At 42.4% G+C, this 26,590-nt stretch overlaps 2 protein-coding genes across 2 annotated transcripts; both read right to left on the bottom strand.

The window, feature by feature from the left end:
• Nucleotides 1-9,201: 9,201 nt before the first annotated feature.
• Nucleotides 9,202-11,518, bottom strand: LOC311115709 (NLR family CARD domain-containing protein 3-like). The gene is made up of 2 exons (XM_084190859.1): nt 9,719-11,518; nt 9,202-9,438 (listed from the first exon to the last, which is right to left on the bottom strand). Exon 1 carries the CDS (start codon nt 11,098-11,100, stop codon nt 10,030-10,032), a length of 1,071 nt encoding a protein of 356 aa, XP_084046985.1. The 5' UTR covers nt 11,101-11,518; the 3' UTR covers nt 9,202-9,438; nt 9,719-10,029.
• A 740-nt stretch (nt 11,519-12,258) lies between these two features.
• On the bottom strand, nt 12,259-25,046 carry LOC311115706 (uncharacterized protein; the record flags this gene model as incomplete). Its single annotated transcript, XM_084190856.1, has 3 exons — nt 24,780-25,046; nt 19,045-19,161; nt 12,259-12,379 (listed from the first exon to the last, which is right to left on the bottom strand). Exons 1-3 carry the CDS (start codon nt 24,905-24,907, stop codon nt 12,259-12,261), a joined length of 366 nt encoding a protein of 121 aa, XP_084046982.1. The 5' UTR covers nt 24,908-25,046.
• Between the last annotated feature and the right edge of the window lie 1,544 nt (nt 25,047-26,590).

Below are 26,590 nucleotides of genomic sequence, written 5' to 3'. Positions count from 1 at the left end.
CAATCTCCATACCCACCGGCTGTCCCTCTAGCAAGGGGGAGACATAGTAGCCGTGCGGCCCGCCAGGAAAAAGTCCGGATTTTCAGTGTGACTTCCTGGTCTGATGAGTCACTCACCTCAGTGTTCTCTTACTCAACAGTGTGAACATGTCTATGTGTCTTTCGTTGGAATGTCTGTTTCTTGTTTCCCGTTTTTGTGATTTCTCTGTTCTCTTTTTGTTTCTGGAGACTTGTCCGATGTGGCCCTTTTTACCACAGGCTGGACAATCCATGTCCTTCCACCAACATGTTGATACCTGATGTCCCACCTTGCCACAGTGGAAGCATGTGACTTGATTTCCCTGTCTCTGATTTTCAGTTGAAACTCTGTGCACTTTTCCTTTTTTTATGATTAACTTTTTATTTATTTTCAAAGGAACACAGACAAGAACAAATAGCAGCAGGAATGGTTATACAGCTAGAGACACAATACTGTTAAAATATATATCAGTATATTATGGAAATTAGTTATTGCAGATACATACAATTATAATAAACCACATATACAATCACCCACCTCAACTGCATCAACCCACCCTCCAACCCCTCCTGGGACCACCCCAACCCCCCCTCCAACCCCTCCTGGGACCACCCCAACACACCCTCCAACACCTCCTAGGACCACCCCAACCCACCCTCCAACCCCTCCTGGGAACCCCAACACACCCAACCTGATCTCCATTAAATTAAATACTAAATCAAGGTACACATTTGCACGAAAATGATAATTAACGGTCAATCTGTTGGGTAAAACCCACTACAGGAGTTATTTTATGGTTTCAGCTGCAACTGTTGTTTGGCTAGCCCCATGGATCCTAGCAGTGGATAGTTCTAAATAAATGATATCTGTAAAAGTGCTGATCCAATGAGGTGTGGTGGTTGCCATCTTAGTTCCAACATCTTTTTAGCTGCTGTCCAACCTGACAACATTATACGTCTTTGCTGTAATGACAGTGGTGAATTATCATTCAGTAATAACAGTTAGGGGGAACAAGGTATGAGGATACCTCTTTCCAAAACATGTCCCCTGGTCACTCCCAGTACATATGATTAAAGGAGTCCAAGGCACCTTGATTACATAGATCACACAGAGGAGCGGTTGTGATTTTTATTAAATGATGTTTTCTAGGTGGAAGGTATACCCTGTGTATGAGATTAAAATGTATCAGCTGATGATTAGGATTGTTAGACGAACCCACTAAGTTCCTGATGAACTCAACTGGTGAGCCTCTTTAGCAGCTAGTTCCATGGACACACTGATTTCAATGTCCTTTGCCAAGGTCAGATGACTTTCAGTCAACAGTCTCTTTTGTGTAGCTTCACTCCGTAGCCCACATACTAGTCTGTCTCTAATGATGTCATTTAGAACAGCATTAAACTCACAGTGTTCTGATAGTTTCTTTAATGCAGCAGCAAACATTGTTACTGATTCTCCCTCTTCCTGATGTCTCCTGTGGAACCTGAACCTTTCAGCATTAACTAGTGGTTCTGGTGAAAAATGTCCTTTAAGTATCTCCACAATATCCCCATACGTCTTATTACCTGTTCTGTCTGGCTGTAGCAGGCTGCCTAGTAAATTAAATGTCTTTGGCCCCATTACACTAAAACATGTAGGCACAATGTTGTCCTCATCCATGTCATTTACAAGAACAAAATATTCAAACCGTTCTGTATATGAGCTCCACTGCTCAATACTTTTATCAAACTGTCCAATGTTTCCAACAATTCCAATAATTTTTCATTTCTCAACAAGCTCCTGATTGTCACTCACTTCAATATTGTCCTCAACCACAGCAATATTTTCCTCAGTCACGTGATCTTCGATCACTTCACTCACTGACGTTTCCTCCTAAGTTCACTCATTTAGCAATTTTTTATTCCAAAGTTCATCTTCACAGTTGAATAAATGTCCTTTCCTTTATTCAATGTGGGGGAAAAAAAGTATTTAGTCAGCCACCAATTGTGCAAGTTCTCCCACTTAAAAAGATGAGAGAGGCCTGTAATTTTCATCATAGGTACACGCCACTATGACAGACAAAATTAGACAAAAAAAATCCAGAAAATCATATTGTAGGATTTTTAATGAATTTATTTGCAAATTATGGTGGAAAATAAGTATTTGTTCAATAACAAAAGTTTCTCAATACTTTGTTATATACCCTTTGTTGGCAATGACACAGGTCAAACGTTTTCTGTAAGTCTTCACAAGGTTTTCACACACTGTTGCTGGTATTTTGGCCCATTCCTCCATGCAGATCTCCTCTAGAGCAGTGATGTTTTGGGGCTGTCGCTGGGCAACATGGACTTTCAACACCCTCCAAAGATTTTCTATGGGGTTGAGATCTGGAGACTGGCTAGGCCACTCCAGGACCTTGAAATGCTTCTTACGAAGCCACTCCTTCGTTGCCCGGGCGGTGTGTTTGGGATCATTGTCATGCTGAAAGACCCAGCCACGTTTCATCTTCAATGCCCTTGCTGATGGAAGGAGGTTTTCACTCAAAATCTCACGATACATGGCCCCATTCATTCTTTCCTTTACACGGATCAGTCGTCCTGGTCCCTTTGCAGAAAAACAGCCCCAAAGCATAATGTTTCCACCCCCATGCTTCACAGTAGGTATGGTGTTCTTTGGATGCAACTCAGCATTCTTTGTCCTCCAAACACGACGAGTTGAGTTTTTACCAAAAAGTTATATTTTGGTTTCATCTGACCATATGACATTCTCCCAATCCTCTTCTGGATTATCCAAATGCACTCTAGCAAACTTCAGACGGGCCTGGACATGTACTGGCTTAAGCAGGGGGACACGTCTGGCACTGCAGGATTTGAGTCCCTGGCGGCGTAGTGTGTTACTGATGGTAGGCTTTGTTACTTTGGTCCCAGCTCTCTGCAGGTCATTCACTAGGCCCCCCCCCCCCCCCCCCCCCCGTGTGGTTCTGGGATTTTTGCTCACCGTTCTTGTGATAATTTTGACCCCACAGGGTGAGATCTTGCGTGGAGCCCCAAATCGAGAGAGATTATCAGTGGTCTTGTATGTCTTCCATTTCCTAATAATTGCTCCCACAGTTGATTTCTTCAAACCAAGCTGCTTACCTATTGCAGATTCAGTTTTCCCAGCCTGGTGCAGGTCTACAATTTTGTTTCTGGTGTCATTTGACAGCTCTTTGGTCTTGGCCATAGTGGAGTTTGGAGTGTGACTGTTTGAGGTTGTGGACAGGTGTCTTTTATACTGATAACAAGTTCAAACAGGTGCCATTAATACAGGTAACGAGTGGAGGACAGAGGAGCCTCTTAAAGAAGAAGTTACAGGTCTGTGAGAGCCAGAAATCTTGCTTGTTTGTAGGTGACCAAATACTTATTTTCCACCATAATTGTCAGGGTTGAGTGTAGAGGTAACGTGGAATCACACGCAGGACACACAGAGATTCGAAACAGATGTCTTTAGTGAAGTCCGAAAATACAAGCCAAACACGGCAACAGGCCACAGGCGAAACATACGCACACTGGTGTGAACCAAAGTAAATGCGCACAACGTGCAGGACTCTCTCAAACAAAACGAAATACAGAGAGCACAGAACAGCGGACCAACTACTACACGTGACATCGAACAATTACACACAACACCTGACCAAACACAAGAGAACTAAATAGGACGCATAATGAACACTTAACAATGAACAGGTGTAACAATCAGACAAAACTAATCAAACATAGAAACATAGAACGGTGGCAGCTAGTACTCCGGAGACGACGACCGCCGAAGCCTGCCCGAACAAGGAGAAGGAGCAGCCTCGGCCGAAACCGTGACAATAATTTGCAAATAAATTCATTAAAAATCCTACAATGTGATTTTCTGGGGGAAAAAATCTCAATTTGTCTGTCATAGTTGACGTGTACCTATGATGAAAATTACAGGCCTCTCTCATCTTTTTAAGTGGGAGAACTTGCACAATTGGTGGCTGACTAAATCCTTTTTTTCCCCACTGTATGTTCCTCCCTTTTAATCATTTTGTTTTCCCGCTCCGACGTCCGTCTCCTGTCCTTTTCTGCCGTCCATGACGATGTTAACTCTCTCTCTTAGCTAGCTAGACTATTCACCTGCCTCTGCTATCAATACACTATGCTAACATTAGCCTTTTCTGGACCACAGAAAATAACAGTTTTAAACAGTTGTAAAAACCCACTTCTTCCAGACAGAATAGTTCCTGTAGATTCAGACTTACTCATCGCCAATCTTTTGTTATGTCTCGTTGGTGTCATAACCACGTCTGTATAACAATTCAATAATGATGAGACAGGAGACAGGAATCAGTTCAACCATTTATCTGGAACGTGATCATCTCAACACATACAAACCCCCATGATGCTCTGCAGCACAACCCCAATATACAACAAATACATAGATAAGTAAATGGACACTAAATAAAACTCATAGAGGAATTTTAATGTTCTGTTGTAGAAAGTAGGGTCATGGGATAGGGTCAGAAAGGTCAGTATGTTTGATTACTGGTTCCAGAGGTGACATAACAAGCATAAGGTCCATTATAACACAGTGAAGTAGAGGTGGGAGCTAAAAGCAGACATGTACAGTGAGACGGTGTGAGGAGGTCAGGGGTGAAACACTAGATCAGGACAGGTAGAAATGGCAGGGCTGGAAATAGACACAGAGACACATTCTGATCATGGGTCAGACCTGACCTGAGACACCCAAACAGAAGATGCCATAGCAAAGTCCTGTCCAGTAGGCTATATGGGATTTCCTTTCATCAAAATCCTACACATGGAAATGTGTTCAGTGTGTGTGTTTGTGTTTGTGTGTCCAGTGTGTGTGTGTGTGTGTCAAGTATGTGTGTGTGTGTCCTGTGTTTGTGTGTCCATTGTGTGTGTGTGTGTCCAGTGTGTGTGTGTATGTGTTCAGTGTGTGTGTGTGTCTAGTGTATGTATGTGTGTACAGTGTGTGTGTGTGTTCAGTGTGTGTGTGTGTGTCCTGTGTGTGTGTCCAGTGTGTGTGTGTCCAGTTTGTGTGTGTCCAGTATATGTGTGTGTGTGTGTGTGTGTCCAGCATGTGTGTGTGTCCAGTGTTTGTGTGAATCCAGTGTGTGTATGTGTGTGTCCAGTATGTGTGTGTGTGTGTGTGAGTGTCTAGTGTGTGTGTGTGTGTCCAGTGTGTGTGTGTGTGTGTGTGTCCAGTGTGTGTGTGTGTGTCCAGTGTGTGTGTTTGTGTGTGTGTGTTTGTGTGTGTGTGTCCAGTGTATGTGTGTGTGTGTCCAGTATGTGTGTGTGTGTCCAGTGTGTGTCCATTGTGTGTGTGCGTGTCCAGTGTGTGTATGTGTTCAGTGTGTGTGTGTGTATGTGTTCAGTGTGTGTGTGTGTGTCTAGTGTATATATGTGTGTTCAGTGTGTGTGTGAGTTCAGTGTGTGTGTGTGTGTCCATTGTGTGGGTGTGTGTGTGTTCAGTGTGTGTGTGTGTGTTCAGTGTGTGTGTGTGTGTGTCTAGTGTATGTATGTGTGTTCAGTTTGTGTGTGTGTGTCCAGTGTGTGTGTGTGTTCAGTGTGTGTGTATGTGTTCAGTGTGTGTGTTTCTAGTGTATGTATGTGTGCTCAGTGTGTGTGTGTGTGTGTCCAGTGTGTGTGTGTGTGTGTTCAGTGTGTGTCCAGTGTGTGTTAATTGTGTGTGTGTGTGTGTGTGTGTGTGTGTGTGTGTGTGTGTGTGTGTGTGTTGTCCTGCATGTGTGTGTCCTGTGTGTGTGTGTCCAGTGTGTGTGTGTCCATTGTGTGTGTTTGTCCAGTGTGTGTGTGTGTGTGTGTGTGTGTGTGCAGTGTGTGTGTGTGTGTGTCCAGTGTGTGTGTGTTTGTCGAGTGTGTGTGTGTGTCCAGTGTATGTGTGTGTGTGTGTGTGTCCACTGTGTGTGTGTGTGTGTGTATCCAGTGTGTGTGTGTGTGTGTGTGTGTGTGTCAGTGTTACCATGGTTATTAATATTATTTACAGGGACACTGAGTCCCCATCATACAAAACATTAAACCCTGGATAGAGGGGCTCAGTGAATGTGGAGTGGAATGTGTTCAGGTGGGTCAGTGTGTCAGAGGAGACTCTGTAGAAGGACAGAGTGCCGGCTGGCCAGTCCAGATACACTCCTACTCTGTGGGGGCTGGAGGAGGGGACGTCTATGGTAGTGGACTTATTACTGTGCCTGGCTCTGTAACTGTTGTCAGAGCAGACCAGACTCCAGGACTTGTCATTGTATCCAAAACAACAGTCATCACCCCTTCCTCTCCTGCTGATTCCTTTATATGCCACTCCTATATCAGCCCCTCTCCCACTCCACTCTACCTCCCAGTAACAGCGACCAGTCAGACCCTCTCTACACAGCACATGTCTCCAGACCTCAAATCTCTCTGGGTGATCAGGATACGGCTGCTCCTCTCTCCTACATGTCACCTTTCTGTTCTCCTCAGACAGAGAGAGGCGTCTGTTTACTGTGTTTAGGTCAAGTGTGAGATCACAGACATTTGATGGATGAAACCAGACACAATATTAGAAATCATCATCATTCACATTAGAATGTTAACTCACTTTTCACTAATTAATTTAATGTAGCTGTTTCTAGGTATCAAAATGAGAAGTTAAGGTAACTTGAGACTTGTTGAATGATCATATGTTATACTGTATGGAAATATAAAACACACTTATTCCCATTAATCACACACACACACACACACACACACACACACACACACACACACATCCTGAATGCATGCATGAATACAAACACACATTTCTAAAGTAACACGAACACACCACACACACACACACACACATTGTCAAAGCAACTCTTAGTAAACTTTGGTGTCCCTGATTTCTGCTTCTGTAGAACTACATCTGATATTTAATATGACCAAGTAAGTAATGATGGTGGTCTTTGACTTTGACTTCACTTGAATTAAGACTTATTCTTAGTCACATTCTTCACAGCAGTCAATACTCACATTTTCTAAGTCCAGGTTTCATTGTGTTCTCTCCACCATGTTCCACACTGTAGCGGTAAGCAGAAGAACAGACAGTCATTGAGGGATACACCTGAACTCACACACACACACACACACACACACTCACACACACACAAATACACACACACACACACACACACACACACACACACACACACACACACACACACACACACACACACACACACACACACACACACACACACACACACACACACACACACACACACATACACACTGTCAGCATATAACAGCATATAACTTTGTCCAAGTGTGTGTCTGTGTTTGTCCAGTGTTTGTCCACTCTGTGTGTGTCCAATGTGTGTGTGTGTGTGTGTGTGTGTGTGTGTGTGTGTGTGTGTCCAGTGTGTGTGTGTGTGTGTGTGTGTGTGTGTGTGTGTCTGTGTCCAGTGTGTGTGTGTGTGTGTGTCCAATTTGTGTGTTTGTGTGTGTGTGTTTGTGTGTGTGTGTGTGTGTCCAGTGTATGTGTCTGTGTGTCCAGTATGTGTGCGTGTGTCCAGTGTGTGTGTGTGTCCAGTGTGTGTGTGTGTGTATGTGTTCAGTGTGTGTGTTTCCTTTGTGTGTGTGTGTGTGTGTTTCCTTTGTGTGTGTCTCCAGTGTCTGTGTGAAAGTGTGTGTCCATTGTGTGTGTGTGTGTGTGTGTCCAGTGTGAGTGTGTGTGTGTGTGTCTGTGTGTGTCCAGTGTGTGTGTGTGTGTGTGTGTACAGTGTGTGAACAGTGTGTGTGTCCAGTGTATATGTGTGTCCAGTGTGTGTGTGTGTGTCAAGTGTGTCCAGTGTGTGTGTGTGTGTGTGTATCCAGTGTGTGTCTGTGTGTGTCCAGTGTATATGTGTGTCCAGTGTGTGTGTGTGTGTGTCAAGTGTGTCCAGTGTGTGTGTGTGTGTGTGTGTGTGTATCCAGTGTGTGTGTGTGTGTGTGTGTGTCCAGTGTGTGTGTGTTTGTCCAGTGTGTGTGTGTCCAGTGTGTGTGTGTGTCCAGTGTGAGTGTGTGTGTGTCCAGTGTGTGTGTGTGTGTCCAGTGTGTGTGTTTGTTTCCTTTTTGTGTGTGTGTCCAGTGTGTGTTTGTGTGTGTGTGTGTGTGTGTGTGTGTCCAGTGTGTGTGTGTGTGTTTGTCCAGTGTGTGTGTGTTTGTCCAGTGTTTGTGTGTGTCCAGTGTGTGTTTGTCCAGTATGTGTGTGTCCAGTGTGTGTGTGTTTGTGGGTCCAGTGTGTGTTTGTGTGTCCAGTGTGTGTACTGATACACGTGCACACACACACACACTGGACACACAAACACACTGGACCCACACACACACACACACACACACACACACACAAACACACACACACACACACACACACACACACTGGACACACACACACACACACACACACACACACACACACACACTGGACACCGAAACACACACATACACACACTGGATACACACACACTGGACACACACACACACACACTGGACCCACACACACACTGGACACACACGCACACACACACACACACACACACAGTCTTTATATAACTAAGTCCAAGTTGTGGTCAGAATGTTTGTCTTAACTAGCCTGATAACTCCAACATGTCTGATATGAACATTGACATAAACCCTCTACATACTTGAGTTTCTCCAGTCTGCAGTGTGGATCCTCTAGTCCAGCAGAGAGCAGTCTGACTCCTGAGTCTCCTGGGTGATTGTAGCTCAGGTCCAGCTCTCTCAGGTGTGAGGGTTTTGACTTCAGAGCTGAGACCAGAGAAGCACAGCCTTCCTATGTAACTAGACAGCCTGACAGCCTGCAAAGATTCAAATCATATTAAAACCACACTACTATATTTTGGAGTTGAGTCATTTTCTGTCTAAGTGAGTAGATAACATGTTTCTAAACACTACTAAAGTAATCCTGATGATGCCAAGATTGAGAAATATCATGAATGAATCATGAATAATAATGAGTGAGAAAGTTACATAGGCTACAACAAAACATGCTAACCTCTCACCATTACCCTCAAATAAAAGGTGATATTATGTACTGTCACCTAATATGAAACATTCTATCTGAAATCCAAAATGCTGGAGCATAGCACCAAATTTTAAAACTGTAAGCTTCACTGTCCAAACACATATGGTGTGGACTATGTGTGCCTGGTAAACACATGTGGATCTGGTGAACAGTTACCACTTGTTGACCAACTACAGGAATACTGACCTCAGAGTCTCCAGTTTACAGTGGGGATTCCCCAGTCCAGCAGAGAGCAGCTTCACTCCTGAATCCTTCAGGTCATTGTTACTCAGGTCCAGCTCTCTCAGGTGTGAGGGGTTTGACTTCAGAGCTGAGACCAGAGAAGCACAGCCTTCCTCTGTGACTCCACAGCCTGACAGCCTGACAGAGAGATCATAATGATTTCACAAACACACTGTTAATTTAACACCAGTAGTGTAGAAGGACTATGGCAGATGCATTTGGTTTATTCTCTTAAACAACATATAGATTCATCTTCCGTCTCCTAGAATTGTATGGTCATATTGTTATACTAATATGAACATCAATGCATTGATTCAGTATGTTTTTCAATATTAATTATATACATATTATAATACGTATATTTCTCTGAACATTTCTTCCTGATGATTAGTACTTAAATGTCATTTTATATACTCACAGAGCAGCTCTGGAGGCTTTGACCACTGGCAGCAGCCTCAGAAGACCTTCCTCTGATCTGGAGAATTTCTTCAGGTCAAACACATCCAGCTCCTTTTCTGAAGTCAGCAACACAAAGACCAGAGCTGACCACTGTGCAGGTGAAAGTTCTTCTTCTGAGAGACTTCCTGATCTCAGGTAGCTTTGGATCTCCTCCACTAGAGAATGGTCATTCAGTTCATTCAGAGAGTGGAACAGATTGATGCACCTCTCTGGAGAGGGATTCTCCCTGATCTTCTCCTTGATGTACTTGACTGTTTCTTCATGGCTCTGTCAGCTGCTTCTTGTCTTTGTCAGTAGACCTGGTAAATGCTTCTGATTGGACTCCATTGAGAGGCCCAGAAGGAATCGGAGGAACAGGTCCAGGTTTCCTTTCTCACTTTGTAAGGCTTCATCCACAGCACTCTTGTAGACAGTAACTTTACGCTTGTGTCTGATCCTCACAGAAAAGTTACTGGACGTTGATTGAGGTTTGGCCATTAGATTCTCATTGTTGTTGATGAATGAGAGGAACACATATACAGCAGCCAGAAACTCCTGAATGCTCAGATGCACGAAGCAGTACACCTTGTCCTGGTACAGCCCACATTCCTCTTTAAAGAGCTGTGTGCACAATCCTGAGTACACTGAGGCTTCATTGATATCAATGCCAGCCTCTTTCAGGTCTTCTTCATAGAAAATCAGATTGCCCTTCACAAGCTGTTGAAAAGCCAGTTTTCCCAGTGACAGAATGCTCTCTTTATTCCAGTGTGGACCTGTCTCTTCTTTCCCAAGATACTTTTCATTCTTCTGTTTGGTATGAAACTCCACAAGGTGTGTGTACATCTCAGTCAGAGTCTTGGGCATCTCTTCTCTCTTATGTTTCAGCATGTGTTCAAGGACTATTGCAGAAATCCAACAGAAGACTGGAATGTGGCACATGATGTGGAGGCTCCTTGATGTCTTTATGTGTGAGATGATTCTGCTGGCCAGGTCCTCATCACTGAATCTCTTCCTGAAGTACTCCTCCTTCTGTGGGTCATTGAACCCTCGTACCTCTGTCACCTGGTCAACACACCCTGAAGGGATCTGATTGGCTGCTGCAGGTCGGGTAGTTATCCAGAGGAGAGCAGAGGGAAGCAGATTTCCCTTGATGAGATTTGTCAGCAGAACATCCACTGAGGTTGACTTTGTGACGTCACAGCATATCTTGTTCTTCTGGAAGTCTAGGGGCAGTCGGCACTCATCCAGACCATCAAAGATGAAAATAACTTTGTACTTGTCGTAGTTGGAGATTCTTGATTGTTTGGTTTCCATTGAGAAGTGATTGAGAAGTTCAATGAAAGTGTGTTTTTCCTTTTTCATCAAATTCAGCTCCCGAAAAGGGAATGAAAATACAAATTGGACATCCTGATTTGCTTTTCCTTCAGCCCAGTCCAGAATGAACTTCTGCACAGAGACTGTTTTTCCAATGCCAGCGACTCCCTTTGTCAGCACAGTTCTGATAGCTTTGTCTTGTCCAGTTAAGGGTTTGAAGATGTCGTTACATTTGATTGCAGTCTCTGGTCTTGCTTGTTTCCTGGTTGTTGTCTCAATCTGTCTCAGCTCATGTTCATTATTGACCTCTCCTTTTCCACCCTCTGTGATGTAGAGCTCTGTGTAGATCTTATTGAGAAGTGTTGGGTTTCCTTGTTTAGCGATCCCCTCAAATACACATTGAAACTTCTTCTTTAGATTAGATTTGAGTTCACGTTGGCAAATCACAGCAAGCTCATCTGAATGAAGAATTGAATGTTGTCTATCTCTCTCTTCCTCGCTCCTCTTCTCTCTGTCTAAATTAATCACTTGATGAGGTCACTAGGTGTTGTGTTAAGGCTGCTGCAATATCATTGAGTTACACAGCTACTTTAGCTGTACTTTAGCTACAGCTTTTATATGTTCTAAAACAGCATTCAACATGAGGCAGACAGCTCTACTTTTCTCCAGTGTGTCAGCAAGCTCCTTCTGGTTCATTTTCCTCAGGACGTGCAGTGTGATCTTCAGAGCCCCCTCTCTGGCACTGCTCTCCTGCTTCTCATCTTCAGCATCCACCACTTCCTTATCCTGCTTCTGACTCTCAAAGCCTTCTGGGAGTTCTGGACTAAGAATCCTCTTGAACATCTTCAGCTCGTTCTTCACAAATGTCATAATATTCTCTTCAAGTAACTGAAATAAATCAAGTAAATAAGTTAAGCAAGAGACTAAATGCTTTCTCATTAACACATTAATGAATGATTGACAGATTAACTTTACACACACACACACACACACACACTCACTCACACACTCACACACACACACACACACACACACACACAGGGAGGGATTGTTGTGTTGGTTTAATAATGTTTCAGGACTATGAAAATGGAAAAAAGGATTAGCCTATGTATTATGAAAACAACAAAAAAAAATGGTAAAATGGGAGAGGAGAAATGACTAGAGACAGTGTTGTTTAACTCACTGACCATGACCCATGAGTTCTTCTTACCTTTGTTCAGTAGAAAAGTCTCCCTCTCTAAACCGTATAGGTTGAACCATAGACTTGTCACTCTTCATGGACACACAGCTGGGTACAGGGGAGGCTGGTCTCTCCTGCTTGATTGGACTTCAACACAACAGAGACAAACATTATTTCTCTCATTGTTTAAATCGCTTGATGGTTTATTTCAGAGAGACAAATAATGTAGTTTTCTTTGCCAAATTATATATATATATATATATATATATATATATATCTGTCTCACTCTCAGAGAAATAAGTAGTACTACTAGGTTTTACACAGTAATAATATATATCTGCCTCACTCTCAGAGAAATAAGTAGTACTGCTAGGTTTTACATAGTAATAATATATATCTGCCTCACTCTCTGAGAAATAAGTAGTACTGCTAGGTTTTACACAGTCAAATGTAACAAATAACTACATTTTTAATAAACATCTGTACAAATGTACAAAATTCAATACAGTAATATGAGATCTGTACGTAAAACATTTACATTTTCGTCATTTAGCAGATGTTCTTATCCAGGGTCTCACAAAAGCATCTTAAGGCTAAGTTCATCATTAGAATCTATCTAGTTTATTGATAGAACCTTCGTAGGAGCATTGTTAAATCTCTGAGCTGTTTCCCAAAACCATCGTTATTAACGTTGCACTTTAAAACGCTCATATTCTAACACCTGCCTCAGACCACTTGTAGAACAGCCAAGTGCGTCGTTAGATGCTTTTTTGCCCTCCCGCATCACTTTATACACAGAAGATCTCCGCTAAACATAGAATCACATGGTTTATCGGTCTCTTTGTGACCGCAGATAAATTCAGAACAAAGTTGAGTACAAATTCAAAGTTGCCAATGTCTTTGCAATTGATGCAAACAAGGGAAGTACACACATTTGGTTCAAATGAAAACCAAGATGATTGCATTAAAATATAAACAGTAGGCTATAGGCCTATTTCAATCATATTGAAATATATTAAATGTTAAATGCTACTTGTAGGCTACTGTCTGTAATATGTTTTTTTTATTTTTTTATTTCACCTTTATTTAACCAGGTAAGCCAGTTGAGAACAGGTTCTCATTTACAACTGCGACCTGGCCAAGATAAAGCAAAGTAGTGCAATAAAAACAACACAGAGTTACATATGGGGTAAAATACATAAAGTCAGCAATACAACAGAAAATATATATACAGTGTGTGCAAATGTAGCAAGTTATGGAGGTAAGGCAATAAATAGGCTATAGTGCAGAATAATTACAATAGTATTAACACTGGAATGCTAGATGTGCAAGAGATTATGTGCAAATAGAGATACTGGGGTGCAAAAGAGCAAAATAAATAACAATATAGGGATGAGGTAGTTGGGTGGGCTAATTTCAGATGGGCTGTGTACAGGTGCAGTGACCGGTAAGGTGCTCTGACAACTGATGCTTAAAGTTATTGAGGGAGATAAGAGTCTCCAGCTTCAGAGATTTTTGCAATTCGTTCCAGTCATTGGCAGCAGAGAACTGGAAGGAATGGCGGCCAAAGGAGGTGTTGGCTTTGGGAATGACCAGTGAGATATACCTGCTGGAGCGCAGACTACGGGTGGGTGCTGCTATGGTGACCAATGAGCTAAGATAAGGCGGGGATTTGCCTAGCAGTGATTTATAGATGGCCTGGAGCCAGTGGGTTTGACGACGAACATGTAGTGAGGACCAGCCAACAAGAGCGTACAGGTCACAGTGGTGGGTAGTGTATGGGGCTTTGGAGACAAAACGGATGGCACTGTGATAGACTACATCCAATTTGCTGAGTAGAGTGTTGGAGGCTATTTTGTAAATTACATCGCCGAAGTCAAGGATCGGTAGGATAGTCAGTTTTACGAGGGCATGTTTGGCAGCATGAGTGAAGGAGGCTTTATTGCGAAATAGGAAGCCGATTCTAGATTTAACTTTGGATTGGAGATTCTTTATGTGAGTCTGGAATTTGAGTTTACAGTCTAACCAGACACCTAGGTATTTGTAGTTGTCCACATACTCTAGGTCAGACCCGTCGAGAGTGGTGATTCTAGTCGGGTGGGCGGGTGCCAGCAGCGTTCGATTGAAAAGCATGCATTTAGTTTTACTAGTGTTTAAGAGCAGTTGGAGGCTACTGAAGGATTGTTGTATGGCATTGAAGCTCGTTTGGAGGTTTGTTAACACAGTGTCCAATGAAGGGCCAGATGTATACAAAATGGTGTCGTCTACGTAGAGGTGGATCTGAGAGTCACCAGCAGCAAGAGCGACATCATTGATATACACGGAGAAAAGTGTCGGCCCAAGAATTGAACCCTGTGGCACCCCCATAGAGACTGCCATAGGTCCAGACAACAGGCCCTCCGATTTGACACACTGAACTCTATCTGAGAAGTAGTTGGTGAACCAGGTGAGGCAGTCATTTGAGAAACCAAGGCTATTTAGTCTGCCAATAAGAATGCGGTGGTTGACAGAGTCGAAAGCCTTGGCCAGGTCGATGAAGACGGCTGCACAGTACTGTCTATTATCAATCGCGGTTATAATATCGTTTAGGACCTTGAGCGTGGCTGAAGTGCACCCGTGACCAGCTCGGAAACCGGATTGCATAGCGGAGAAGGTAGGGTGGTATTCGAAATGGTCGATGATCTGTTTGTTAACTTGACTTTCGAATACTTTCGAAAGACAGGGCAGGATGGATATAGGTCTGTAGCAGTTTGGATCTAGAGTGTCACCCCCTTTGAATAGGGGGATGACCGCGGCAGCTTTCCAATCTCTGGGGATCTCAGACGTTATGAAAGAGAGGTTGAACAGACTAGTAATAGGGGTAGCGACAATTTCGGCGGCTAGTTTTAGAAAGAAAGGGTCCAGATTGTCTAGCCCAGCTGATTTGTAGGGGTCCAGATTTTGCAGCGCTTTCAAAACATCAGCTGTCTGAATTTGTGTGAAGGAGAAGCGGGGGGGGGCATGGGCAAGATGCAGCAGAGGGTGCAGAGTTGGTGGCCGGGTTAGTGGTAGCCAGATGGAAAGCATGGCCAGCTGTAGCAAAATGCTTGTTGAAATTCTCGATTATTGTAGATTTATCGGTGGTGATAGTGTTTCCTAGCCTCAGTGCAGTGGGCAGCTGGGAGGAAGTGCTCTTATTCTCCATGGACTTTACAGTGTCCCAAAACTTTTTGAAGTTAGTGCTACAGGATGCAAATTTCTGTTTGAAAAAGTTAGCCTTTGCTTTCCTGACTGCTTGTGTGTATTGGTTCCTAACTTCCCTGAAAAGTTGCATATCGCGGGGGCTATTTGATGCTAATGCTGTACGCCACAGGATGTTTTTGTGCTGGTCAAGGGCAGTCAAGTCTGAGGAGCACCAGGGGCTATATCGGTTCTTAGTTCTGTATTTTTTGAATGGGGCATGTTTATTTAAGATTGAGAGGAAATTACTTTTAAGGAACAACCAGGCATCCTCTACTGACGGAATGAGATCTATATCCATCCAGGATACCTGGGCCAGGTCAATTAGGAAGGCCTCCTCGCTAAAGTGTTTTAGGGAGCGTTTGACAGTGATGAGGGGTGGTCGTTTGACCGCGGACCCGTTACGGACGCAGGCAATAAGGCAGTGATCGCTGAGATCCTGGTTGAAGACAGCTGAGGTGTATTTAGAGGGTATGTTAGTCAGGATGATATCTATGAGGGTACCCATGTTTACGGATTTAGGGTTGTACCTGGTAGGTTCGTTGATAATTTGCATGAGGTTGAGGGCATCTAGCTTGGATTGTAGGATGGCTGGGGTATTAAGCATATCCCAATTTAGGTCACCAAGCAGTACAAACTCTGAGGATAAATGGGGGGCAATCAAATCACATATGGTGTCCAGGGCACAGCTGGGGGCTGAGGGGGGTCTGTAGCAAGCGGCAACAGTGAGAGACTTATTTCTGGAAAGGTGGATTTTTAGAAGTAGAAGCTCAAACTGTTTGGGCACAGACCTGGATAGTATGATAGAGCTCTGCAGGCTATCTCTACAGTAGATTGCAACTCCACCCCCTTAGGCAGTTCTATCTAGACGGAAAATGTTATAGTTGAGGATGGAAATTTCAGATTTTTTGGTGGCCTTCCTGAGCCAGGATTCAGACACTGCTAGAACATCAGGGTTGGCAGAGTGTGCTAACGCAGTGAATAACTCAAACTTAGGAAGTAGACTTCTGATATTTATGTGCAAGAAACCAAGACTTTTGCGATTACAGAAGTCATCAAATGATAGCGCCTGGGGAGTAGGAGTGATACTGAGGGCTGCAGGGCCTGGGTTAGCCTCTACATCACCAGAGGAACAGAGGAGGACTAGAATAAGGATACGGCTAAATGCTTTAAGAACTGGTCTTCTAGGGCGTTGGGTACATAGAATAAAGGGGGCAGATTTCCGGGTGTTATAGAAAAGATTCAGGGCATTATGTACAGACAAGGATATGGAAGGATATGAGTAAAGTGGAGGTAAACCTAAGCGTTGGGTAACAATGAAAGAGATAGCATCGCTGGAGGCATCAATTGAGTCGGTCTCCGTGTGTATTGGGGGAGGGGCAAAGGAGCTATCTAAGGCAGGTTTAGCTAGGCTGGGGGGCCTAAAATGTGAACAATGATGTGCCAAATCTGTGATTTAGTGCATTTTTATTGTGTAAGCATTAGAATAAACTACCTCAATTTTTGCAGCCGTAGGTAGTCATATCTTTCTAGAAGCTGATCCGTGGTCAGTATTGTGAAATTATTCTAATGTTATGGAATGATTTTAATGGAGAAAGCTGATCCGAGAGCAGCGCTCCCCTTCTTTCGATCCTATCAGTATCGATACATGCTCCACCGGACGTGATACCTTGCTACTCATCCAGTTTCTGCTGGTCTGCCTGCCAATCTGGAACTCTGACCTGTTCACCGGACGTGTGACCTTGTCCCGAACCTGCTGTTTCGACCCTCTCTCTCTCTCTCTCTCCCTCTCCTTCTCTCTCCCTACCACACCTGCTGTCTCGACCTCTGAATGCTCGGCTATGAAAAGCCAAATGACATTTACTCCTGAGGTGCTGACCTGTTGCACCCTCTATAACCACAGTGATTATTATTTGACCCTGCTGGTCATCTATGAACATTTGAAAATCTTGAAGAACGATCTGTACTTAATGGCCATATCCTCTTATAATCTCCCCCCAGCACAGCCAGAAGAGGACTGGCCACCCCTCAGAGCCTGGTTCCTCTCTAGGTTTCTTCCTAGGTTCCTGCCTTTCTAGGGAGTTTTTCCTAGCCACCGTGCTTCTACATCTGCATTGCTTGCTCTTTGGGGTTTTAGACTGGGTTTCTATATAAGCACTTTGTGACAACTGCTGATGTAAAAAAATATATAATTGTGGTACGCATATGAAGTAGACCAGGCCAGGGTTTAGTGTTTGAGAAGTCAATGAGAGATAAAAATCACTTCCTTAGTTGTTCATTTTGAAAATGTTCTGTCTTAAGTAGTTTAACAAACTGACACATTTTCATGTTGGTCAAAAACAACTTTATATTGAAGGAGTGCCTTTGATTTGACATCCAGCACATGTGCAGTTCGGCAAAAGACGACCATTAGACCCAATGACGTATTTCTGCGCATGAGCTTCAAATCAAATCAAATTGTATTTCTCACATGTGCCGAATACAACAGTGGTACACTTTACCGTGAAATGCTTACTTACGAGCCCTTTCCCAACAATGCAGAGTTAAAAAGTCACAACATTTCGCAAAATAAAGAAATTGAAATAGTAACATAATAAAATAATAATAATGAGGCTATAAGGTAAACTGAGTCAATGTGCAGGGGTACCAGGTAGTTGAGGTAATAACTAGACTATATATAAGGAGTACCAGTACTGAGTCAATGTGCAGGGGTACCAGGAAGTTTAGGTAATAACTAGACTATATATAAGGAGTACCAGTACTGAGTCGATGTGCAGGGTACCAGGTAGTTGAGGTAATAACTAGACTATATACAAGGAGTACCAGTACTGAGTCAATGTGTAGGCGTACCAGGTAGTTGAGGTAATAACTAGACTATATACAAGGAGTACCAGTACTGAGTCAATGTGCAGGGTACCAGGTAGTTGAGGTAATAACTAGACTATATACAAGGAGTACCAGTACTGAGTCAATGTGCAGGGGTACCAGGTAGTTGAGGTAATAACTAGAATATATACAAGGAGTACCAGTACCGAGTCAACGTGCAGGGGAACCAGGTAGTTGAGGTAATAACTAGACTATATACAAGGAGTACCAGTACTGAGTCAATGTGCAGGGGTACCAGGTAGTTGAGGTAATAACTAGACTATATACAAGGAGTACCAGTACTGAGTCAATGTGCAGGGGTACCAGGTAGTTGAGGTAATAACTAGACTATATACAAGGAGTACCAGTACTGAGTCAATGTCCAGGGGTACCAGGTAGTTGAGGTAATATGTACATGTAGGTAGGGGTAAAAGTGACTAGGCAATCAGGATAGAGATTAAATCTCCTCATCCAGGGAGTGCACACACACACACACACACACACACACACACACACACACACACACACACACACACACACACACACACACACACACACAGGGAGGGAATGTTGTGTTTGTTTAATATTGTTTCAGGACTATGAAAATTGAAAAAAGGATTAGCCTATGGATTATGAAAACAACAAAAATAAATGTGAAAATGGGAGAGGAGAAATGACTAGAGACAGGTTGTTTAACTTACTGACCATGACCCATGAGTTCTTCTTACCTTTGTTCAGTAGAAAAGTCTCCATCTCTGAAGAATATAGGAGGATCCATAGACCAGTCACTCTTCATGGACACACAGCTGGGTACAGGGGAGGCTGGACTCTCCTGCTTGATTGGACTTCAACACAACAGAGACAAACATTACATCTCTCATCTACTCTGAGCTCAGATGGTAAAACAGAGGAAGAGTTTCATTCCAAAACGCTATATATCCATTTTCAGAAATGTTGGTAAATTAGCTTATATTGTTTAAAGACATTATGAAAGAGATTGGTGTGTTTTTTCAGTAGCTAATCATGGCATGGGGTTGTTCAATGACAGACATGTATTTGTTTAAAATCTATCACTTGATGGTTTCACTTCAGAGAGACAAATAATCATGTTTTTTTTTGCAAAATGCTATATATCTGCCTCACTCACAGAGAAATAAGTAGTACTGCTAGGTTTTACACAGTAATAATATATATCTGCCTCATTCACAGAGAAATAAGTAGTACTACTAGGTTGACACAGTAATAATATATATCTACCTCACTCTCAGAGAAATAAGTAGTACTGCTAGGTTTTACACAGTAATAATAATCAAAAAGAACGCTCAATCGAGGTGTTACTTTGGCAGATAATGTATGTATCTAAATAAATCGTTTTTAAAATTATATATATATAGTGTACTAAATGTATGTTGTTTTTGGTTTATATAAATTGTTATTTTATGGTTGTAAGTGGTAAAATGAACTAGAAAATGACATATTTTGAAATTCTGAGTAATTACTACTTTAGTAAGGATATACTTTATTCAGTACTACTGCAGTTGCTAAATAATTCCAATAGATGGCAGCGTAAGACCATGAATGACATTTCAGAAGCTCAGTTTAGTTTTCTCCCTGGATACACCACCACTCCCCTCACAGGAAAACTCCTGCACATGCTTTTTACTGTCCCTTTCCACACTGCTAACGCAAGAGGAACGACTGAAAAAGCATTTAACAGATTACTGTGAAATAATATAATGATGATTCATGTTTATTATTAGCTGCTTCTATGCTCATGTTTTGAAATTATACTTCATTACTATAACGATTATCAATAAGCCTGAACATTAATTTAGTCACCTCTGGTCAAGAAAAACGTATTTTCCTAGTACATTCATTGTCAGATTCATCAACCAGCAGCGAGCACTCTGCCTTCTAGCACAAGCAAGGGGGATGTTGATGTACATTTGCTAACCGCGAGGGTTGCATGATGTAATTTATTTGCGGGCTGGAAGACGCACTATTGTCTTTTCAATTCCGAGGTTGTTTAATCGCAATATTAGATATTAAAAAATGCATGTATACTAGGGTTGAGGTTGGAGCATCTGACTAGTGATTATTTACCCGGGGTTCAACACCTGCTATAGTCACTATTTAATTGCTCTTCCAAAAGCATCACAGGCCTAATACGAGATATATAGCTAACTAAAGTAATGAGTGACCATTTCAGAAAATAATGGGACATATAGTATTTGGTTGCATGCTATTTTATGTCAATCATATTTCTGCTTGTAGCCTATAATTTATGCTTCGTGGTCTTATGCTGCCATCTATTGGAAATATTCAGCTATTAAAAGTTATTAATTCACGTACAGACATTGGTGAGGCAGCTGAGAAATAAAGTGTATTAGATCAGTCTCAATCCTGCCCCACGCCAATTGCTGTACTTTCACACAGAGGTTACTAGGTCACCCAATTCAAACCACATTTGAAAAATAAAACAAATGTATCTTATTTATCAAGTGTTCTGTCTTGCAATTATACATATAATAAAATAACAACAAAATAATCAAAACGCTATTTAATACTATAATTGTATTTACTAAGATAATATTATTACTAAAATAGTTTCTAAAAGTGTTCTAGGCTACCCTACCCTAGAATTAGGGGTTAGGGTTACGGTTAAAATAGGTTATAAGTAGGGTAAGAGTTTCTGTATAGCACTTTGTGACATCTGCTGGTGTAAAAAGAGCTTTATAAATACATTTGATTGATTGTTAGGTTTAAGCTTTATATGGCAAAAAACAGTAAGGATTTATGGCACTCTCTCTCCTCCTTGTGGCCGTATGTGGGTACTACATAACTCATTCATGACACTTGCTAGGCTCATAATCTGAGGTAGCAACTGCGTCAGATCTACAAATCCATTAGCTAGACCACCCGATTAGACAACAATCACCCCATTATATCCATTTGGTTTGCAACTCAGTGAACCTGCGCAGCATTCGCTCAATTTGATGCCTACTAAGGAAGAGTTCGATGCATATCAAATTACCCAGCAGCCACTTAGAAACAACAAGTCATCAAAAAAATGGTTATTTCTTAATTAAAAAATTTATTCTGGCTGTTTAAATCGGCCACATCTTGAAAAAGAGGACAGGGACATGCGTTTTGTTTAGATTGTACTCTTTTTTCTTAAAACAAATATTGTTAACCATGACCAGAAAATGTTGAATGTTTGATGGCTATCCGCCAGCCATCGCCTCTTAAACTGCGTCTCACCTCACTATTGGTGACCACAACATGTACTCAGGTGAACAGTGTGCGCGCTCACCAAGTAGCCGTAACCTTGTTAATAATAAGTTACCTGAGGTAAACCTACAGGGTTAACGCAGGCAGGTCTCATTGATAACAATAGTGAAGCTGGTGTTGTGACGCAGAACAATGGACTGGGAATAGAATGTTCTGAAGGCGAGTCGGTGTCACGGAGCTCAATAGAACTAATAGGAGTTGGTAGGGTGAAAAATGCCCAAACATAAGGCCTGTTTTTTTGCAATTACTTCATAACCAGGGACAGAAGGTAATATTATGAAACTGGGCTCCATGGCGGATGCAATGAACTAATTTTATCAGAAATAAACGTTGTAAAAAATGTAACTTGAGGCGCCCCGAAAATAATATTCAAAAAGTTCAGTCCTTGGACACAGAGGGGTTAAACACTAAAGTTACCGTCCATTTAGTGAAGAGAGGAGAACCGGACAGAGGCCAACATCCATCAACGAGAGAGGGAGAAGCCCTCCACGGGATTTAACAGGTGGAAGAAACAACCCGGGAGCTCCATCGGTCCACAAGAAATGCAGGCAGCCGGTGATGATGTAGTGGTAGCTAGGATAACTAGGATGCTGCTGGTAGAGTAGCTAGCTTAGCTAGCTGTACCGACTAGCTTGGCTAGCTAGCAGGTTGTTTGTCTGTCCCTCGAGGATGATGACGAACCCGGTGAACCACACAAGATGAAACAAGGATAGCGAGTGAAAAGGTTCTGGCTACACTCATACTGTCACTGACCATTACGCAAAAAAGCTAATTGAACAATAAACTTCGGTGTCTCAACACTGTATCGAACTCCATCGTTGTTCCCCAAGATCACCTCAGACCACTCTGCGCGTAACTGGACAATATGCTTGGCGCCAAACCGTACATTGACGCGGGCAGTTCTGTACGGGGACGCGGGCAGTTCTGGACGTGGACGCGGACATTTCCAGAACGCGGACATGAGCAGTGCAACACAATACATTTACATTTACGTTTTAATCACTTAGCAGACGCTCTTATCCAGAGCGACTTACAGTTAGTGAGTGCATACATAACCCAGTCTTTACACTGGCTTACATTAGTAATATTCATTTATTTATTTTTATATGTAAAACAAACATTTAATGTTTTTTTATAACAATATTTTGAGATCTGGGCCCATATCCACAAAGTGTCTCAGAGTAGAACATTGGTCGTATAAGTGCTGAGAATAAAGACATTTTACACTTATGGGTATAAATTAAAGCTATGCATGAAGCCTCTAGTCCCACCTAGTCGGTAGATATTTAGGACACCTCATGAGCTGTCCTAACCAGTTAAGAATTAACAGCAGGTGTCTTGATAATACTATAGAATAATGCAGTGAGTCAGTGGTTCCTGCACCACATGTAATTGCTTTGGAGTAGTTTAAATAATGTTTCTATATTTCTATATGATCAATCCATAAATAATATAGACCTACATGCAACCGTATGTCTTGTGCTTTTGGCAATGATTTCTGTATAATAATTATGTATAAGTGATACCATTAATGTCTGTTGGTATAATGGTAATATTGTCAAAATTCTACTTGTAACAACCATCAGAATTGGTTAAATAAATATGCATTCCATTATATTAGGCAATAATGAAGAGTAGGCAAAGTGGTCGTGTCGTGTGAAAATTCTATCAAATGTCTTCCATTGCAACGAGTCCAGTCTGCAGTACCTCCGTGGACCTCGGATTGAGAACTCTTGATTTAGCCAGTAGCTCAAACAGACAGCTCGGTGTACCCAGCATGTCAACACCTCTCATAAACACAAGTAGTAATGAAGTCAATTCATCTTAAGATAGCTAGGTGAGACAACCACATTTCCATGGTAGCGTTTCAAACACTGGAAGACATCAAACTAAATGTGTAAATAAGGTGTCCAGTAGAGGTCAGTGTTTGAAAGAGACTTTGCATCTAAAAAAAAAGCACCGGCACCAGGGAGAAATCAGGGAGATCTCTCGCATTTTGCAACACATGGTTCGAAAAAGCATGAGATTAAACAAAGCTTCGGACGTCATTGATCATGTGGTAATGTTACTTCGATACTATCCATGGCAGCATTTCAAACACTTAAAAGACTCCCTCTCCCCTCAGCCCTCAAGTTAATTGGACACTTCTGATGACGTATCATGACGTATGATGAGTGGACACTTCTGATGACGTATCATGACGTATGATGAGTGGACACTTCTGATGACGTATCATGACGTATGATGAGTGGACACTTCTGATGACCTATCATGACGTATGATGAGTGGACACTTGCAGGGCAAAGGGTGAGGGAAGAATGGATGAATTTTAAATGGACCGCCCTTGCCCAGAAATGTGTCACTCGTTTGTCCCACGGTTGTTTTTTCAGTCATCATAGCGACCGTTCTCTCTGCGTGGGGCGTGGGAAATGCATGTTTCATCTTCAAAACACTCGTAACCCTAAATTCCATCGCTATCGGGAAACCGGGCCCAGAGTGACTTACAATACAATTGCCGTATTATAGTGTATTTTAGCTTTTAAAAGACTTGAGCATTTCCTGTTGCTGCAGGATAATTTTCCTGCTGTGAGAAACTGGGTCAAATTAAGATATGGCATCTGTAAGTGCATTCATCTTAAGATATCTAAGTGAGACAACCACATATCACAGTCAAATATACAGGATACGAACATTCCATTCCAGCTAAACAATGGATATATAGCATTTAGCCAAAAAAACGTTTATTTTTATGCACATCTCAAATCCATTGATAAAAAATCTGAGATCAGTAACGTTTTGAACACACCGACTGCGTCATTGCATTTTGGTACCAGAAGTACATTAATTTCCAATGGAACGCTGCGTTTGCCTTGAAGCATTGCGTTGCAGAGGCAGTTGCAGTGCGTTCTGTGTGGTGCGTACGTTGGATTTATCGAACGTATGCGTCAAACTGTGTACATAGACGGCATGACAGAAATGGTAGCAGAAAGTGAAAGTTTAACTTTTGTTGAACACATATTTAGATGATGCTGCATACTATTTTGCGCAATGACGCAGTCGGTGTGTTCAAAGCGTAATATTTTAGGTACCCATAAGCAATCATTTGAAAAAATTGTGGACATAGAGTTTTGGAAATGTACTTAATAATTCTTAAACAAAACTGTAATCTCACCTCTTAGCTTTGGTGTCATGTTCTCCAGAGAGACTCATTTTAGAGGCAGGGCCCCCCTCCTCTCTCTCCCCAGAGAGACTAATTTTAGAGGCAGGGACCCCCTCCTCTCTCTCCCCAGAGAGACTCATTTTAGACCACTGACCCCTAAACAGAGATGCAGCATGTTGGTTGTGGTGAACACAGTGACAACTAATTCTAGAATGTCCATTGTTCTCTTTTACTCATGATCTCTTAGAAATAAAACATTTACTAACAGACATATCGAAACAGTCAGGCTATTTAATGCAATCAGATGAACATCTGGTTGTGACATCTCTTCTCCATGTTAACTGTCAATAATAATAATAGGTCACTGTTTGTTAAGGTAGTTATAGACAGTGCAGCAACACAAGGCCATGTCTCACACTTATTTGTATTAATTAAAAGTCGGCTATTTGTTGTCTTTGAATCTGAGAATGTAGACAGAAAGGCTAAAACGGGCATGATTGATCTGAGGGGAAATCATTGATACATTCAGAAAGTATTTTTTGCAACAAGTAAGAGATGTTATGTAATGTAAAGTAGGCTAGTTTATAATATAAACTCAGCAAAAAAAGAAACGTCCCTTTTTCAGGACCCTGTCTTTCAAAGATAATTCGTAAAAATCCAAATAACACGTATCTTCATTGTAAAGGGTTTAAACACTGTTTCCCATGCTTGTTCAATGAACCATAAACAATTAATGAACATGCACCTGTGGAACGGTCGTTAAGACACTAACAGCTTACAGACGGTAGGCAATTAAGTTCACTGTTATGAAAACTTAGGACACTGAGGCCTTTCTACTGACTCTGAAAAACACCAAAAGAAAGATACCCAGGGTCCCTGCTCATCTGCGTGAACGTGCCTTAGGCATGCTGCAAGGAGGCATAAGGACTGCAGATGTGGCCAGGGCAATAAATTGCAATGTCCGTACTGTGAGACGCCTAAGACAGCGCTACAGGGAGACAGGACGGACAGCTGATCGTCCTCGCAGTGGCAGACCACGTGTAACAACACCTGCACAGGATCGGTACATCCGAACATCACACCAGACAGGACTGGCAAAAAGTGCTCTTCACTGATGAGTCGCGGTTTTGTCTCACCAGGGGTGATGGTTGGATTCACGATTATCGTAGAAGGAATGAGCGTTACACCAAGGCCTGTACTCTGGAGCGGGATCGATTTGGAGGTGGAGGGTCCATCATGGTCTGGGGCAGTGTGTCACAGCATCATCGGACTGAGCTTGTTGTCATTGCAGGCAATCTCAACGCTGTGCGTTACAGGGAAGACATCCTCCTCCCTCATGTGGTACCCTTCCTGCAGGCTCATCCTGACATGACCCTCCAGCATGACAATGCCACCAGCCATACTGCCCGTTCTGTGCGTGATTTCCTGCAAGACAGGAATGTCAGTGTTCTGCCATGGCCAGCGAAGAACCCGGATCTCAATCCCATTGAGCACGTCTGAGATCTGTTGGATAGGAGGGTGAGGGCTAGGGCCAATCCCCCCAGAAATGTCTGGGAATTTGCAGGTGCCTTGGTGGAAGACTGGGGTAACATCTCACAGCAAGAACTGGGAAATCTGGTGCAGTCCATGAGGAGGAGATGCACTGCAGTACTTAATGCAGCTGGTGGCCACACCAGATACTGACTGTTACTTTTGATTTTGATCCCCCTTTTGTTCAGGGACACATTTTTCAATTTCTGTGGAACTTGTTCAGTTTATGTCTCAGTTGTTGAATCTTGTTATGTTCACACAAATATTTACATATGTTAAGTTTGCTAAAAACA

Source organism: Coregonus lavaretus (assembly GCF_964263955.1).
Source record: "Coregonus lavaretus genome assembly, contig: HAP1_SCAFFOLD_530, whole genome shotgun sequence".
Lineage (NCBI taxonomy): Eukaryota > Metazoa > Chordata > Actinopteri > Salmoniformes > Salmonidae > Coregonus > Coregonus lavaretus.
Note: the sequence above shows the minus strand (reverse complement) of the source record. Positions and strands in the feature narration are given on the sequence as shown.